Source organism: Coenobita brevimanus, chromosome 93 (genome assembly GCF_032717465.1).
Source record: "Coenobita brevimanus isolate Jiangsu-jjx chromosome 93, ASM3271746v2, whole genome shotgun sequence".
Classification (NCBI taxonomy): domain Eukaryota; kingdom Metazoa; phylum Arthropoda; class Malacostraca; order Decapoda; family Coenobitidae; genus Coenobita; species Coenobita brevimanus.
This window is the reverse complement of record NC_137046.1, coordinates 27,287,982-27,307,414: the sequence shown is the minus strand read 5'-3', so window position 1 is coordinate 27,307,414 and position 19,433 is coordinate 27,287,982. Positions and strand designations below refer to the sequence as shown.

The 19,433-nt window shown below is 41.8% G+C and overlaps 1 protein-coding gene across 1 annotated transcript in view; it reads left to right on the top strand.

The window, feature by feature from the left end:
- Positions 1 to 19,433, top strand: part of Trpm (transient receptor potential cation channel, subfamily M) — a 933,145-nt gene that overhangs the window by 216,878 nt on the left and 696,834 nt on the right. The window contains exons 4-5 of the mRNA XM_080282376.1: positions 5,540 to 5,705; positions 6,129 to 6,342. Of these exons, the coding sequence (XP_080138502.1) occupies positions 5,540 to 5,705; positions 6,129 to 6,342 (380 nt within the window). The remainder of the gene's footprint in view (positions 1 to 5,539; positions 5,706 to 6,128; positions 6,343 to 19,433) is intronic.

Here is a 19,433-nt window from a genome sequence, read left to right as displayed (position 1 = left end):
CACAGTATCTACATTTATGTTGTTGTTCACTGCTATCACCACTCCTCCTCCCTTTTTTTCTTTTCTGTCTTTTCTCCACAGTTTGTATTTACCATCCCCCAAATGAACATCAATATCTTCTCTTAATTTGGTCTCTGCAAAGCACATGACATCAGGTTCATGTTCTCTCAAGAAATTGTTAATTTCGATCCTTGTCGATATGAAACCATCAACATTAGTATATATCACCTTCAAATTATTTTTGACGTTTTTAATACCCTCTTCTCTCCTACTCTCTGTCCGTACCACTTCCTCAACTTCTGATCTTTCACGGTCATCCCCCTTAATTTCCTTCACTTCTATTTCCTTAAATACCACTTCCTTACTATCATATCCAATATTCTCCAAAAAAAAGTATTACATTCTTCCTCTGTCTTCTTATCATTTTTTTCCTTTACTTATTCCTTTAATAATTTTAAAACTTCCCTTTCTTCTTCATTCAGATCTTTTCTTATTATAATATTTTCCATCCCCGCCTCTTTGCTTAATTTCCAGGTCACTTTAAAAGTATCTCATTTATTACACTTTCTGATGTAAACTTGACTCTCATTGGTCTTGTTTCCCCTTTCTTATAAGGCCCTATCCTCCTTACTTCCTCAGTTTCTTTTACCCACTTGTCTCCTTTGGGGTCAATCTTTCCTAATATTCCTCTCACCAGGTTCGTGTCTCTCTCGAGTCTTACGAACCTAACCTTTTCTTCATCTTCCCTGTTTCCTAATATTACCACACATCTGTTCCTTTCTACAGTTTCTCTCACTATTTTCTGTTCTTTCTTCAGTATTTTCACTACATTTTCTTCAATTTTTTCTTGTTCATTTCCCTTTCTTCCTGGATGATCTCTCTTAAGCTGACCACTTCTTTCTGTTCTTCTTCTACATGTGCCCACTTTGCCTTATGCTCTTCTAATACACTACTCACCTTCTCCGTTTTATTAGTACTCTTTTCTAGTTTCCTCCTTAATTCAACATTTTCACGCTTCAAATTTCTAATCTCTTCAATCGCTGTTTCATTGGATTGGATCAGACTCTGTATGGTAGTATCCGTATTTTCAGACACATCCTTTATCACTAGATTCTCTACTTTCTTTTCAAGTTCACTAATCCTCATAATTAATGTTTTAACCAGGTCCAAGACATTGGTATTTGTATCAAATCCTTGAAATTCGAGTCCCTCATTGTTTACATTTTCGGCCATGTTTGATATTGGTTAAAGTACCAAAACAGCTGTTACCAAAAAATAATACAAACATTCATGTATACTCTAGCCAATAAATCTTTACATTTTTGGTAATCTATTAACTTTCATTATTTTAAATTTAAAACAAGACCTTAGGAGACAGGACAGACAAAATTCCTGAAACTACTTAAGGTTAGCAGCGATGGCTGAGACGTCTGCTCTCTCCGGCTGTTCGTTCGTGTGTGTGTCTGTGTGTGTGTGTGTGATTCGTTCGACTTTGATCTTCGTTTCTATTGTAAACCAATAATAATTTCATAAATCATTTTGGTGTGATAGGAAGCGTTATGAGGAACACACTGAGGTGGTTTGGCCATGTGGAGAGGATGGAGGGTGAAAGACTGACGAAGAGAGTGTATGTGAGTGAGGTGGAGGGGGGAAGAGGGAGGGGGAGGCCGAGGATGAGATGGAGGGATGGGGTGGAGAGGTATATGAGAGAGGGGGGTGTGAGTTGGGAGCAGGGCAGTGAAATGGCGGGGGACAGGGCGACTTGGAGGCGATTTGTTTGTGGCCACCCCAAACGGGATTGAGGCGTCTGGCAATAGATAGATAGATAGATTTTGGTGAAATTATTGTAGCGGTCCTCAAAAGGATTTCCAGTATCTTCAGTATAACAGGCTGTCAGCCTTACCCACAGTTAGTTTACTGGATACGTCACTGCTGTTGCAAATGGATGATTTTTGGATAAAAAATTTTGACATTGCTTCCATGGGACGGACGCCATATTTTCGATGCGAGGGCGGAATGAGGCTAACGTTTACAAATGGCAAGTGCCTTGTCTGTGCACGACTATTCATTACAGTGTTGTCATTTATTTGAAAACTTTATATAAAACGTTGTGAAAGCGATATTAGGCTTTGAAAGGCTTTGGGTAGTTTATTAATCTTTTGCCAGACGCCATAACCCCGTAAGGGGTGGCCGCTTGACATTGAATTAGTTGTTATGGGGAGGGACACAAACCCAATGCACCTTTTCTCCTTCCACATTCCTTGTACAGTCTGTCCTCACCTAACTGGGGTATTTGCTTCCGCACCGATCTCATGTTAGCAAATATTGCGTTAGAGGAACTCTTGAAAACCCCTATTTCTTTCTGCACCCCTGTCCAAAGTCCACTTTTTCCCTCCTTGTGGTGCAAAATTCTTTTTTACCCCCCAAATTTAACCTTCTAAAAGCATTAATATGGTTATAAAAAATACATACACCCTACATACACCCTCGAAAGACTGACTAAGAGGGTGTATGTAGGTGAGGTGGAGGGAGGGAGAGGGAGGGGTAGACCAAGGATGAGGTGGAGGGATGGAGTTGAGAGGTATATGAGGGAGGGGGGGGTGAGTTGGGGGAGGGGAGTCAAATGGTGGGTGACAGAGTGACTTGGAGGCGTTTTGTCTGCAGCCACCCTTTGCGGGATTAGGGCGTCGGGCTATAGATAGATAGATAGATAGATAGTGATTGGCAGGCGATGACGTCAAGTATTATGAGGCTGTGCCATGCACACCGTGTCACAGCCTGCCTGGTTCAAATTACTGCGTTATGCTAATAGTGCATACATTAGAATGTTTCTTTCCATCCACAAAATCGTGCCGTGTTACAGCAGTATCGCATTACAGCAAACCGCTTTAGGCAAGGACAGACTGTACTCAGTGTGAATCCCCCTTGTACCCCTTCATATTCTTGAGCTGTTTCACCCACCTGACCATTTAAGTCCCCTCCCAAAACTATAGTCTCATCATCCCCCATACCACTTACCACACATTTTTTCCCAGAATCTATCTTTTTCTACATCTTCCAAGCCAGCTTATGGAGCATACACCAATACAAATGAAATCGTGAACATACCAAACAGAATTTTCGCTGCTGAAATCTTTTCATTCACTCTGATTACACTTGATATATTCCACCCATTTTTCCATAACCAGCACATCCATATCACCATATCCATCTTCCCTGACAAAGTAGTTTATACCTACAATCCCTCCAGGCAGTAAAAATGGCTGATCCTTCCCTATGAGTTGATTGGATGAATTGTATATGGAGAATCATGTGGGAAGGGTTTGGCACCTATTTTTTTTAACTTAGTACAGTGTACAGTATGTTGAATCAACTGTATCTGATAGGTATTGGGAAGTGAATGTTTAAAGATAAAAATGGTAGATTACTAGTGGAGAAGGGAGAAAAAGTGAGCAGATGGAGAGAACACTTTAAGGAATTGTTGAACGTAGAGGATGGAAGTAATGCGAGTATAAGTGGCTGGGGAATGGCTGGGAGAAGGAGGGAGTTGAGAAGGCAGGAAGAAATCAGTAGGATAGAAGTTGTGGAAGCAATGAAGAAAGTTAAATCGGGGAAAGCCCCAGGAATTGATGGAGTGTGTGGTGAAATGCTGAAGCATGGGGGAGAGATAGTAGTAGAATGGATGTGGAAGATATGCAGATTGGCCTGGGAGGAAGGTAGAGTCCCGGAGGATTGGAAGTCAGGTATAATTATTCCCTTGTACAAAGGAAAAGGGGAAAAAGAAGTGTGTGGTAATCATAGGGGCATTTGTCTTCTTAGTATAATAGGAAAAGTGTATGGTAGGATACTTATAGACAGAGTTAGAGAAAGAACAGAGAAATTAGTTGGAGAAGAACAGGGAGGCTTTAGGAAGGGAAGAGGTTGTGTAGATCAGATATTCATTCTTAGATCTTTAGTGGAAAAGTTTCTAGAGAAGGGAAAGAAGTTGTATGCGGCTTTCATGGATTTGGAGAAAGCATATGACAGGATGGATAGACAAGGATTGTGGAAAGTGTTAAGAATATATGGAGTAGATGGGAAGTTGTTGAATGCTGTGAAGAGTATTTACGATGGTGCGAAGGCTGCAGTGCATGTGGATGGTGAACTAAGTGAATTTTTCTCTTTGAAAGTTGGTTTGAAACAGGGATGTGTCATGTCTCCATGGTTGTTCAGTCTGTACATGGATGAGGTAATAAAAGAGGTACAAGGTAGGGTCGTGGATGTTGGAGTGGCCCTGGTGAGAGAGGATAGTGTTTGGAAACTCCCTGTACTGTTGTTTGCAGATGATACTGTGTTGTTGAGTGAAGACGAAGGGGAGCTGCAAGGCTTGGTGGATGAGTTTGAGAGAGTGTGTAAGAAACGGAATCTAAAGGTGAATGTAGGGAAGAGTAAAGTGATGGTCTTTGAGAGAGGTGAAGTTAGTGAATGTACAGCGAGGTTAGGAGGGTGAAGTGCTTGAAAGGGTACAGCAGGGAAGAAAGGTTGCTGGTTCTTTGAAAGCAGTGATAAGAAACAGGGAAGTGAGCATGGAAGTGAAAAAGTTACTACATGACAGTATTGTGATACCAACTCTAACGTACGGAAGTGAAGCTTGGACATTGTTGGAAGGACACAAGTCAAGAGTGAGAGCAGTGGAAATGAGTTATTTAAGAGGAGCCTGTGGAGTCACGTGGAGAGACAGGCTGACGAATGAGGATATAAAGGAGCGTTGTGGTGTGGATGTGGATGTGATAGGAAGCGTTATGAGGAACACACTGAGGTGGTTTGGCCATGTGGAGAGGATGGAGGGTGAAAGACTGACGAAGAGAGTGTATGTGAGTGAGGTGGAGGGGGGAAGAGGGAGGGGGAGGCCGAGGATGAGATGGAGGGATGGGGTGGAGAGGTATATGAGAGAGGGGGGTGTGAGTTGGGAGCAGGGCAGTGAGATGGTGGGGGACAGGGCGACTTGGAGGCGATTTGTTTGTGGCCACCCCAAACGGGATTGAGGCGTCTGGCAATAGATATATATATATATATATATATATATATATATAGATAGATAGATAGATATACACACGAGTATATAGCTGATGGTTATGCCTTTTAGGTGGATCATGGATTCTGGGGTTTGGAATGTTAAGTGTGTAGCCCATTTCTTTGGACATGGTGTTGATTAGGTCTCCTTTCACAATGTTTTCTTTCTTTGCTTTCTGAACCCTACTTCACCCAGTCCTTAGGTGGAAATGAGTGTTCTGGATGATGAAAATGCTTAAAACTTCTGTCAGGTTAATACAGTAGAAATGGGTTGAAGGGATGAAAGCTAAAAGCCTGCTCATCCCACCCTGTATTTTCTGAAATTTATTAAAACCTGTGTCTGTATCCATACTATCACCTGCTCATTGTGTTGTCATTGGCACAGGCGTCTTAATGTATTAACTTTGTTTTATTGCTGAACAACTGTATGCTGTTGATTATTTATAATATGGGCAAAAATATAAGGCAATGTGTTGATTGTTTTTAGGTGTTGTTGTGGTCAGCTGTGGCAGTGTCACCGTGATGGGTCACCAGCAACTCTCCGCCATGGAGAGGACCTCCATTGGAGTCCCTCTCGACACACACACCTCCTTCCTACGGATGCATATGGCACCCTTGAGTTCCAGGGTGGTGCTCACCCTACCAAAGCTCAGGTGGGATCAGCATGACACAGTGCTGTTTAATGAAAAGTTCTTATTAATATTATGTACTGTGTTTTCATGCAAAACCCATCCTCAAAATTTTTTAATATGTTTATACTCTGCACAAGTAACTAGTCTGTGAAGTATCACAGTGAAAGTAACAGTTATGAGTGTCATAATCATCATCATCATCATCATCATCTCAATGATGCTGTAATTATAATACTGTAATAACAGTAAGCAGTAGTAATGATGGTGATAGTGAATTTCAGAAAGAAAAGCAATGTGCATTTCATTACAGTACCTGAGCTAGGATTTAGAATGAAAATGTAAGAATTTCAGTTTATATTGATTTGCTTTAGAGTATGGTCAAGATCTTAAATTCAGGTTGGATATTTCAGTATTGAACACCGTAGCTCTTTCATTCCATTTCAGTATTTGCGACTGGCTCATGACACCCGGCCCGAGCACATCTTGCAGCTCCTGACAGGAGAGTGGGGCTTGGATCTACCCAAGCTCCTCATCACAGTACAGGGTGGCAAGACAAATTTTGACCTCCAGCCCAAGCTGAAGAAGGTTATAAGAAAGGGCTTGCTGAAAGCTGCCAAAACCACTGGGGCCTGGGTCTTCACAGCTGGCACCAACACAGGTACAGTTCATTCTCCCTGTTTGTGAAGGTTGAAAATGGTGGGTATTAGAATATGAACCTCTGTTTGTGAACCATAGGGTGTGTAGTATCTATAAGTACTGTATAATTTTCAGAGGCATTTCAAGCGCCTGGGAAATGAAGATTGCTTGGAAGAAAAGAAAAACTGATAATTAACATCAGCTAGGCACCTGCATGCTGTGGAATTGCCTCTTGTTTCAGCTGCAGTAGTCTCTGCTGTGGAATTCAGACTTTCATTGCCTGGTGATAGTCCGCAGTTTATATTCTTATTTTAGATATTCATTTTTAAAAAAGTATGATATGAGTAAATAATGAGGAAGTGTGAGGGAGGAAAGGGGTGGATTTTAAATCTGGGAGGACACGGGATGGGACGACACTCTTATGGCTTGCATATATTCGTACTTGTAGAGGGTTATATTTTAAATCCTGCCAGTTTACAAGACCCCAACACCCATCAGAGTGTAGTGCCTGTAAGCTATGAATACTACCGGTACCTATGGGAAGAGGTTCATACAACCTCAACATAAAAAAACGCCTGACTCTTTGGCAAAGAGTCATAGTCTGTAGTATGGCCCAAAGATAGACCATGTGACTATAAATTATAATGGGCCTAGTGTAGGGAAGTTACAGGAGGTCAAATAATTATATTTTATGCAAAATAACAACAGAAGGAAAAGAAAGCATCTTCTTCCTGAAAAGTTGGTTAACACAGAATCAAATGGATCACAGAATCACGGACAAAATTGGCAAGCTGAGTCAGAGATGTAATGAGACATGTAAATCACCTGGAGAATGGTTTCCACACTTTTCCGGTTTGTGGCCCTTAGGACAGTATGATAGCGCTTCAGATCCCTATCTACATATTGTTTTGAAGGAGCAGATAAAACAATGTTGCTCGAATGAAGAGTTTGGATTGGAAATTTTTAGCATCTCTAATGATAAAAAAAGTGAGATAGTAGATAAAAGAATAATCAGAAATTACTCTGTAGTACACCTGGAATTGTATTTTTGCCATCAGTTAGGGTATCAGTAGTTGCATCACACAGTAAGGGCACACCAGAAGTCATAATCCTCATGGAATTGATCATGCATTATTTATTTATTTTTAATGGAATATACTGCTTTGCAGAGGTTGGTAGATGAGACTGACGGTCATCTAGACACCCAGTTTGCTGATAATATGATTGTGTCATTCTTACCTCAAACTCTGTTAAGCTCCTCATTCATGTGTCTGTGGCTAATGAATTCTTTGAAGTTCCAAGATTTCACCTTCCATTGCCTCCAGGCATGTTGTGTACCAGTGATCGACACAAAATTGATTTCCAGAAATTATCTTGAAGTTTTATCACAAATGGCTCCAGAAGTTTCAGCTTACTACATGGCCCCCTCCAGAAAAATTTGAAAAATATATAATGGTCCCCCAGAGGGTCATGGCTCCCCATTTGAGAAGTGCTGACCTAGAGTCTCTCATGTGGAGATGCTGATGTGATATGGACATTGTAGTACAGGTATATCATAATTAATATTAATATGCTTAACAGTGATTCACTTTAATGATGCAAATGTTTTTACCCTTCATTTTGTTAAGAAATTCATTTTAGCAATATCTTTAAGAGAAAAAATGATGAAGATTCATACAGGTATCCTACATTTGATATGCCGGTTAATGATATTTGCATGAACTACTGTGTAATCATTTTTACCTGTTCATGAAGGCATGAAGGAAATAAAATTGGAGCAGACAATCCTCAGATGTTTTCCTGTCATAGGCTGTCATGCTTAGTAACAAAGTGGTATCAACTTCCATGGTCAAAAACTGACGTGTCAACTTCAAGAATATTCATATAAATGATATAGTGTACATTAATAAAAATCTATACACAAGTAAATCTGTGTTTACTTATAACTTAGGTGCTTATGAGGAACCTGTACATGGTGGAACTGTACACCCTGGGTAGAGCAAGTGTGGCATAAACCAGGGAGCCAAACTACTGTACCTCATACTTGAGTGTACCACTCTCAGCAGTTTATCATCAAGGTGGCTGTGCCATCCTCTGTTCTGAAGTGCCTTTCACATCATTTTCCCCGCAGCCTTCTCACAGAGTAGTGGTATTTCAGCTGCACCTGGGGAGGAGATACAGAGAGTGAAATATGTCTGATACCAAATACTATTCTCTTTCAAGAGGACTCTGATGGATTGGTTTGCCTTGGGGATCTTAACAGAAGGCATTATTTATGGGGGATGTGATGGCCAATCCACAAGGGATCTTCTAGTGCCACTCAGGGCTCTTGTTTGGTGAGCCACAGCTCGCAAATGCGAGTACAGTATTTTCTTCCCTCGGCAAACAAATTTTACGTGCGAGTTGCCTTTTCGCGAGGAGAAAATACATCCACTTCAAAACCCAGTAAGCTCCAAATTAAGTAAATCTCACTTAAATGAACAAAAAAGCACGTTATGATCGATTATTAAGTCTTTCCTTGTCATCATTGTGAATGTTTAAAACCTCATTATATGATTCTAATCATCACAATGTGTAAATAAATAAATATATTATTGCTCGGAAAATATTTCGGCTTTTAGTCAGTTTGGCTACTAAAAATTTATTTGGCTCGTAAATCTGAAACCTTAGGAGCCAAATGACTCGCAACCATCGGCAGTTAGCAAGAGCCCTGCCACTAGTTTAGGACTGGGACCTCTGTATTCTCAACACAGGGGATCCTACACATTGTGACATGTAGAGGTGTGCGGTACGTAGGAGGACTACTGGGCCTTGAAAGCAGGCTGTGAAGCCTATGCCCAGAGTCGGTCACATAAAAAAAAAGAAAAAAAAAATTACAATTCCTGACTGGTACGTTTATGGTTATTGACCTGACTTTGCACTAGACTTTATGTGGAGTGCCGTTGATGATCATGGCAATAACTACCCAGTTTTACCAAGCACATTTGGCAGTCCACCCACACCACAGGTCCCTTGTTGGTGTCTGGACTGAGCTTACTGGGACCTAGACCTAAGTTTTCTACAGTTATGAGTGGAGTAGTTTCATGGGGCCATACTGTAAAAACTAAACGCCAGTATTGCCAGCCGTAAGTGGCTGACGTTCCTGTTTTTCGTACCATAAATCAATTTGCAGTATATGCCGGGCATTCATCACCTGGTTATGGCATAAATAGTATTGGAATATGACAGGTGGGCAAACACCACCAAAATCACCCCTTTCATGTAACATTTATCATCATCATCTTTATCACCATCATCATCATCCAGACCTCCTTTCTCACCTTTATTTTTTTTTTTGTCCTCTTCATGTTTTGAGCTGTAGAGGCATTACTAATGGACATAGAAAGCCTTGACTTCTTTAGGTGTAATCTTGAGATCATTCCCCATCGGAAGTCTGCCATTCATTTTTCTCCTGTCTCCTCAAATTTTTGAGTGGCAGCCCTGCAAAGATTGGCCTCAGCATCCCTGGTAACCGGTACTGGTTTTCAAAAATGCTCCCCTAATTCCCCAGCAGCTCGATGGAATTGAATGAAAGTTTGCATGCTTAGAGATGTTGACTACTGCTACAACTTTATATAATACACTTTTGTGCTACATTGACTAGGTCAGAGATCAAAGGTCGTCAGATGCAAAATTGGTGAAAATAGCTAAAATCACAACTATGCTCATGCAAAATGCTAAGGCTCTGAAGATTATTAAGCTAGGGCCGTGATTCTTGGGCAGAACGTTGTACGGGAGTACCTCCATACAAAATTGGCATTTATTGTCGAAACTCACTTCCCGTCACTGGCAGCGCCACCTAGAATCGTACCTCTGGTGGGCCATTCCACGAATTTCAAGTTCCCTAGCTCCACAGTGGGTGGATGGAATCAAATAAAACTTTCCATGCTTATAGATGTTAATGAGTACTACAAGTGTGCTTCATACATGCATGACTACATCTGCCAGGTCAGGGGTCAAAAGTCATCAAGTGCTGAAAATATGAAATGTACTAAAATTATGACCTTGTCCTGTGCAAAATGCAAAGACTCCAAGAATTCTTAACCCTTTCACATTGGGTGGCACATGTACGTGCCACTAACAAAATGCCTGTAGCCATTAGGTGGCACGTATATGTGTTCTGGACTTTTCATATATTTTTGCGCCACTACTGTCCTGAGTGCATATGGGCCTGGTAGTGAAAGGGATGAGGAAGAGAGGGAGTCTTTCTGGAATGATGTTGATGAGTGTCTGCAGAGTTTTGGAGTGAATGTGAATGTGGTAATGATGGGAGATCTGAATGCTAGAGTGGGAAATGTAGCATTTGAAAGTGTAGTTGGTATGCATGGTGTGCCTGGAAGAAATGAAAATGGGGAACGAATGATAGGGATGTGCGTTGAGCGAGAGATGGTGATTGGAAATACGCTGTTTGAGAAGAAAGATATTTATAAGTATACATGGGTGAGACAGGAGGGTGGAAGGGTTGTTGATAGAGCTTTGATGTACTGTGTGGTTGTGTCCAGGAATGTAATAGGAAATTTGTTGGATGTGAGAGTTCTGAGAGGGGAGAGTGGAGGTATGTCTGACCACTACCTGGTGGAGGGAAAGTTAAGAGTAGGTAAGAGATGGGTGAGAGCTAGGAGGGTTAGGTGTGGCAGGGAGGTTTTGAAAGTGAGTGAGTTGGATAAAAGAGAGAAAATGATAGTATCAGGAGAAATTGAAAGATGAGTGGAACGCAGTGAAAGATCAGGAAAATGGCAGTGTGAAGGAGGAATGGCAGTTGTTTAGGAGTGCTGTGGTGGGGCATGCAGAAGAAGTGTGTGGTGTGAAATGTGTGTGTAAGAAAAGGAAGTGAATGGTAGTGCAAGGAAGTAAGTATGGCTGTGGCTGAGAAGAGACGTGCATAGGAAGTATGGCTGCAGAGCAGGAATGAAGTGTCATATGAGAGGTATAAGGAAAAGAGGAATTGGGCGAGAAGGGCTGTGCGTGATGCTAAAGTAGCAGCAGGTGAGAGGTGGGGTAGGTGGCTGACTGAGAATTTTCAACAGAATAAGAAAATGTTCTGGAAGGAGGTAAAAAGGGTGCGAAAGGGAGAGTCTGGGAAGGAAGAGTGAGTAAAGCAGAGGATGGAAGGATGTTAATTGAGATGGATGCAGTAAGGAAGAGATGAGCAGAGTATTTTGAAAGATTGTTAAATGTAGAGGAGGAAAGGGTGGCTGCGATTGTGGCGGATGGAAGAGTGCAAGGAATACGTGTTGGGAGAGTTGAATGATTCTTTGATCACGAAGGAGGAAGTGGAGAAGGCAGTAAACAAGATGAAAACAGTGAAACCTGCAGGTATGGATGGGTGTGCTGTGGAATGCCTGAAGAGTGGTGGAGTGACTTGTTGACTGGTTAGTAAGATTGTTGAATGTGTGCTATGTGAAAGGTATGGTGCCAATGGAAGGGCAGGTGCTTGTGTGGTCCCGTTGTATAAAGGCAAGGGTGATAAGTATGAATGTACTGGCTTTAGGGGTCTTGAATGTTGTAGGTAAGGTGTATGGTAGAGTGTTAATTAAGAGAGTTAGAGAGGGTACAGGGGGAGTGATTGGTGATGAGCAGTGTGGCTCTAGGAGAGGGAGAGGATGCGTGGATCAGGTGTTTGCTGTGAGACAATTGTGTGAAAAGTAGTTAGCGAAAGGCAAGGATGTGTTTTGGGCATTCATGGATTTAGAGAAAGTGTATAATAGAATTGATAGGGAAGCTTTGTGGACTGTTTTAAGATTGTATGGACTTGATGTTAGGTTACTGAAAGGGGCGAAAAGTTTTTATGTAGAGCGTGTGTAAGAATGGGAAATGCTGTGAGTGATTGGTTTCCCATGAGAGTGGGGCTGCGACAGGGATGTGTGATGTCGCCTTGGTTGTTTAATATTTATATGGATGATGTTGTAAGGGAGTTGAATGCAAGAGTTTTAGGTGGAGGTCTGAGTCTGGTGAATGTTGATGGTGGAGAGTGGAATCTGAAGCAGCTGCTGTTTGCAGATGATACTGCACTGGTGGCTGATCCAGAGGAGAGATTGAGACAGTTGGTAGAGGAGTTTGAAAGGGTGTGTGAAAGGAGGAAATTGAAAGTAAATGAGAATAAGAGTAAAGTGATGAAGTGTACGAGGTTGGTAGATGGTAGGAGGATGAATATACTTATGAATGGTGAGTTGCTTGAGGAGGTAGTGTTTAAATATTTAGGGTCACATGTTGCTGTGGATGGAAGAATAGATGCAGAAGTGAAGTTTAGTATCAATGAAGTAGGAAAGGTGCTGGGAGGAATGAAAAAAGTGTTTAGATGTCATTTCCTTAGAATGGATGTTAAGAGAAGGCCATATGAGGGTGTTGTGGTACCGACTGTGTTATATGGGGCTAAAACATGGAATATGGGTGTAGCAGAGAGGAAAAGTTTAAATATAATGGAGATGAGGTGTCTGAGGAGTATGTGTGGAGTGACGCGTATGGATCAAGTGCGAAATGATGAAGTGCGAAGTAGAACTGGAGTTGTTCGGGAGATGGCTGATAGAGTTGAGCAGAAGGTATTGTGATGGTTTGGGCATATGGAGAGCATGGATAATGAGTGATTGGTGAAAAAGATAACTAGATCTGATGTGAGAGGTGTAAGGCTGAGAGGGAGACCAAAAATAGGATGGATGGACAGTGTGAAGAGAGTGCTGGATGTGAGAGAGATGTATGTTGAGCAAGGAAGAGTGGCTGTTCGTGACAGAAATAAATGGAGAGAAATTGTGAATGAATAAATGATGATGCAGCCCTGAGGGGATATTCTCCCGCATTTGGTCTGATCAGCTAGTCAGGACAGGTGCGGGTAAGGGGATGGGTCTATTATAATGTGGCAGGGGTAAACCAGCTCTGCTGTGAGGCCCTGCTGCGGATGTCACTGATTGCACTGCACAGTTGACCCTTGTGCGGTGTGGTGTGGTGAGGATCTGTCCCTTCTCCCCTTTGGGGTTAAGATGTGATTGAATGTGTTTGAATGGAGGAGTAAATGGGGAGTGTGTTGTCCTGTCTCAGCTACCTCCCTTTCCTTGGGGGAAGCAGCCTAGGTACAGTATATAGATAGTACTGTACTGTACTGGGGGACCAATAATGGTTCACATATCACGAGGTGACAATACTGAGGTGTTGTCATCATTGGAGCACTATTTTATTGTCTCATTGATTGAAAACCCACAAGTTTCAATGTGTGGATGTCACAAAACTCAAGAAAGTTGTGTGAACTCAGGATTATTTTTTTGTATGTTTGAAACAAAAGTATTATTTTGTTTTTATACAGAATTTTCTTTCAGGTTTGTGAACATGTAAAAAACTTCCATTTTGCTTATGTTGAGTGGATGTGGAAACTGGGGAGGGGGGGGGGGGGAGCTTTGAGTTTATCATTATACTGAATGGCACATGTCTGGCAGTGGAGGAGCTCCAACACCACAGTTTTTGACTGCTCAAAAAACAAGTAATTATTATTATTATTATTATTATTTTTATTTTTATTTTTTTTTATTATTATTTTTTTTTTAGACATCATTTTATTCAGAAAATTATGGTCTGTTTTTTGATGTGGAATATTTATTATGTCTCAAAACCCCCATGTGTGAGACATCCAACCAAAAAAATCACCCCCCAGGTGTATGGTTTAAGCCAGGGCCATGATTGATGAGTGGAATGTTGCACAGGAGGACCTCCATGTAGAAATTACTTTTAGTGTCAGAATTCATTTCCGGTCACTGACAAAGTTTGGTCTACTTAGAGTTGGCCATCGTCACCTACCGGCTTGTCATTAAGAAACATTGAAAGAGTCGGAAATAAAATTTTCTTTGGGAGGCTGAAATATATGAGAAATACAGGGCTACTGAATCTAGAAAATTTTACAGGAATAAATGTTTTTGTAAATGAATGTGAGTAAACAGAACCCCCTTGGTGTTGAGGTGGTGGTGTGGTGCACAGTATTTGAAGTTATGATAGTAAATTATGCTTCCAAGTTAAAGTCAGATTAGCTGTGCAATTTCTCCATAGATTTTTGGAACACCTATCTATCTATTTATAGCCTGACTCCCTAATCCTGCAAAGGGTGGCCGCAGACAAAACGCCTCCAAGTCGCTCTGTCACCCCGCATTTGACTGCCCTCCCCCTACTCAACCCCTCCTCCCTCATATACCTCTCAGCTCCATCCCTCCACCTCATCCTCGGTCTCCCCCTCCCTCTCCCTCCCTCCACTTCACCTACATACACCCTCTTAATCAATCTTTTATTCTCCATTCTCTCCACATGTCCAAACCACCTGTGTATTTCTCCTAATTTTCCCAATCACATCCACATCCACCCCACAACGTTCTTTCACTTCTTTATTTGTCAACCTGTCCCTCCATGTCTCTCCACATGCTCCTGACAGGTAACTCATTTCCACTGCTCTCACTCTTGACTTGTTCCCCTCTAGCAAGATCCATGCCTCACTTCCATTCGTCAGGGTAGGGATCACAGTACTGTTGTGCAGTGACTTCCTAACTTCCATACTCAACTCCTTATTTCCCATCACTGCTTTCAGTGAACCAACAACCTTCCTTCCCTGCCATACCCTTTCAAGCACTTCATCCCCCAAACTTCCATCCTTACTCATCACACTACCCAAGTACTTGAATGCACTCACATTCTCCATATCCTCATCATCCAGCCTCACTGTGCATTCTTTGACTTCATTCCTCTGAGATTCCTCATCTTAAACACTGTCCCAAATTCATTCACCAAACCTTGCAACTCCCATTCATCATCACTCAACAATACTGTATCATCAGCAGACAGCAACACTGGAATCTTCCACACCTCACCCTCATTCATAAGAGCCATCCCCATATCCACTGCCCTACCTTGCACCTCCTTTACAGCCCCATCCATGAATATATTAAACAGCCATGGAGACATCATACATCCCTGTTTCAGTCCCACATTTAGATCAAATAACTCACTCAGCTCACCATCCACTCACACTGTAGCCCTAGCTCCATCATACATACTCTTCACAGCACTCAGCAGTTTCCCATCCACTCCATATATTCTTAATACCTTCCACATACTTTGCCTATCTACTCTGTCATATGCTTTCTCCAAGTCCATGAAGACAGCATACACTTTCTTTCCCCTCACTAGATACTTTTCCACTAAACATCTTAGAACAAATATCTGATCTACACACCATTTCCCATCCTAAATTCCCCTTGTTCTTCTCCAGCTAGCTTCCCTCTTATATGCCTGACCCTATCAATAAGTATTCTACCATATATTTTTCCAGTCACACTATCTATCTATATACCTAGGCTGCTTCCCCCAAGGAAAGGGAGGTAGCCAAGTCAGGACAACACACTCTCAATTTACTCATCCACTTGAACACATTCATTCACATCTTAACCCCCAAGGGGAGAAGGGACAGATCCTCACCACACCACATCATGTGAGGGTCAGCTGTGCAGTGCAATCAGTGACATCCACAGCAGGACCCGACAGCAGAGCTGGTTTACCCCTGCCACATCATAATCGACCCATCCCCTTTCCCATATCTGACCTGATCAGCTGATCAAACAAAATGCAGGAGAATATCCCCTCAGGGCTGCATCATCATTTATTCATTCACAGTTTCTCTCCATTCATTTCTATCACGCACAGCCACACTTCCTTGCTCAACAGACATCCCTCTCGCATCCAATGCTCTCTTCACACTGGCCATCCATCCTATTCGTGGTCTTCCTCTCAGCCTTACACCTCTCACATCAAATTTAGTTATCTTTTTCACCAATCACTCATTTTCCATGCTCTCCATATGCCCAAACCATCGCAGCACCCTCTGGTCAACTCGATCAGCCATCTCCCAAAGAAATCCAATTCTCCTTCACACTTCATCATTTCTCACTCAATCCATACGCGTCACTCCACACATACTCCTCAGACACCTCATCTCCATTACATTCAAGCTTCTCGTCTCTGCTACACCCATATTCCATGTTTCAGCCCCATATAATGCAGTCGTGATCACAACACCCTCATTCAGCCTTCTCTTTACATCCATTCTAAGGAAATGACATCTAAACACTTTTTTCATTCCTCCCAGCACCTTTCCTACTTCATTGATACTAAACTTCATTTCTGCATCTATTCTTCCATCCACAGCAACATGTGACCCTAAATACTTAAAACACTCTACCTCCTCAAGTAGCTCGCCATTCAAGAGTATATTCATCCTCCTACCATCTACCAACCTCGTACACTTCATCACTTTACTCATATTCTCATTTGCTTTCAATTTCCTTCTTTCACACACTCCTCCAAACTCCTGTACCAACTGTCTTAATCTCTCCTCTGAATCGGCCACCAGTGCAGTATCATCCGCAGACTGCAGCTGCTTCAGATTCCACTCTCTACCATCAACATTCACCAGACTCAGACCTCCACCTAACACTCTTGCATTCACCTCCCATACAACACCATCCATATAAATATTCAACAACCAAGGCGACATTACACATCCCTGCTGCAGCCACACTTTCATGGGAAACCAATCACTCACAGTATTTCCCACTCCTACACGCGTTGTACTATTTATATAAAAACTTTTTGCCCCTTTTAAAAACCTACCATCAAGTCCATAGTCTTAAAAGAGTCCACAAAGCCTCCCTATCAATTCTATCATACTCTTTCTCTAAATCCATGAATGCCCAAAACTCATCCTTACCCTTTGCTAAATACTTTTCACACACCTGTCTCACAGCGAACACCTGGTCCACGCATCCCCTCCCTCTCCTAAAGCCACACTGCTCATCACCAATCACTCCCTCTGTACCCTCTCCAACTCTCTTAATTAACACTCTACCATACACCTTACCTACAGCACTCAACAGACTTATATCCCTAAAGCTAGTACATTCATACTTATCACCCTTACCTTTATACAATGGGACCACACAAGCACATGCCCAGTCAACTGGCACCATACCTTTCACAAAGCACACATTCAACAGTACTACTAACCAGTCAACAATAGTCACTCCACCACCTTTCAGGCATTCCACAGCACACCCATCCATACCTGCAGCTCTCCCTGTTTTCATTTCCTTTACTGCCTCCTGCACTTCGTCCATCATGATCAATGAATCATTCGACTCTCCCAACACATTTATTCCTTGCACCCTTCCATCTGTCACAATCTCAGTTTCCCATTCCTCCTCTGCATTTAACAATCTTTCAATATACTCTGAGTATCTCTTCCTAACTGCATCCATCTCAGTTAACATCCTTCCATCCCTAGTCACACTAAGAAAGCAAATACCCATATGGTTACCACATACTTCTCTCTCCCCTTATCCATTGTATAAAGGAACAGTTATACCTGATTTCCAGTCCTCTGGAACCCTTCCCTCTTCCTAAGCCAGTCTACACAACTTCCATATCCACTCCAGAACAATCTCATCCCCATACTTCAGCATTTCACCACACACTTCATCAATTCCTGGGGCCTTTCTCTTCTTGATCTTCATTGCGTCAGCTACTTCTGCTCGAATGATCTCTTCCTCCCTTCTCTCATCTCTTCTTCTCCCAGCCATTCCCCAACCACTTATGCTCACATTGTTCTCACGCTTTGCTGTCAACATCAGTAGTCATAAATTTTGTGTGTTGTCAGCTTAGTGTTGTAGTTATCATATGAAAAGGGAAGCCAGTAAGCTTCCTCCAGTCCAACAATATCCTCATGTGACAGTCATAAGTTTGACATTTTTTTTATGAGATGCTTCTTGAAGTTTATCACTTGCAGTATAATCTATGTAGTGGTGATTCATGCTGCAGTGGTAGCTAACATACATCTGTGAAAGTCACCCAGTGTTTTGATGGGTACAATACTACTTTTTCACCATATTTGAGGCAACATTAATATATAAGACATAAGAATAGTACGTGTGCAATATTATATTACATGGCAGGAATGAAAGATAAGAGTTAGGTCAGTGTTGATATGTGGTTTGTTAGTTTTAGGTCAGTGTTGATATGTGGTTTGTTAGTTTTAGGTCAGTGTTGATATGTGGTTAGTTAGTTTTATATTTTTCACCAGCATTGTGTGCCCATATGCTTTTAACCCTTATCCGCCAGGAGTTTCCCGCCATCGCCCACTCCTCCCTATGGGGAATTTTCAAGATTTTGGGAATAATACCCTTACTTCAAACCCTAATGTTTGCCAGACTATAATAGCTAGAGAAAAAATAAAGATACATAAGACTCACCAACTCTTCCTCTTTCAAATGAAGTTATCCTGAGGTCTCTAGGTGGTCCTGTCGCCAAGTAAGTATAAGTTGAAGACAACTGGTTTTACACGCTTAGGTGTGCTGGTTCCAAGCACGGGCCACTGGCTGTGACCTTGGACTCAATGGCTGGCATTGACAACACTGACCGGAGTGGTGATTGTAACACTGCCTGGGTGTCCTTGGGTGGAATGTGGAAAATTCCTCTCGATTCTCGACTTTTCCTTACTCACCGTTGTGAGGATGAAGAATCACCCTGTCCATGTGGCTCCCCAAAGGGTTTTCCTCCAGTTTCAAAGCACCACTATGCCCTGTAGGTGTTTGGGAAAAAAAAATAGCTCTTTGTTATTCTGTACTCACTTCTTGCGTCATTTATAATAATTTCCCTCTACTACGACACTTACAATTGCACTTGACATCATGAATACAGGTAATTGTGCTTTGGCATGTAAATGCCGTGGCTGTTTCACGCAGCACGGTTGAGTATGAGGTAAGACTGATTTGTACTAATCAGGGGCATCGTGAAAATCTTACAGATGTTATACACAACTTACATTATTTGTACTTTCATCACAAATATGCTTATGCTCACATATTCAGCATTATTTTCCTGAGTATCGAGGGAAAAAATTTAGTTATATCCAACGAGGTAATTTTCTGCATGGCCAGCTCACATGTGGTTTTTTCTTTCATGTATCAGGTAGGCTAACTCAAGGTATTTCCAATAATTTTTTTCACCAATAACCAATAAACAGTAGCACTTTTTGCTTTGTACTTGTAGAACTTA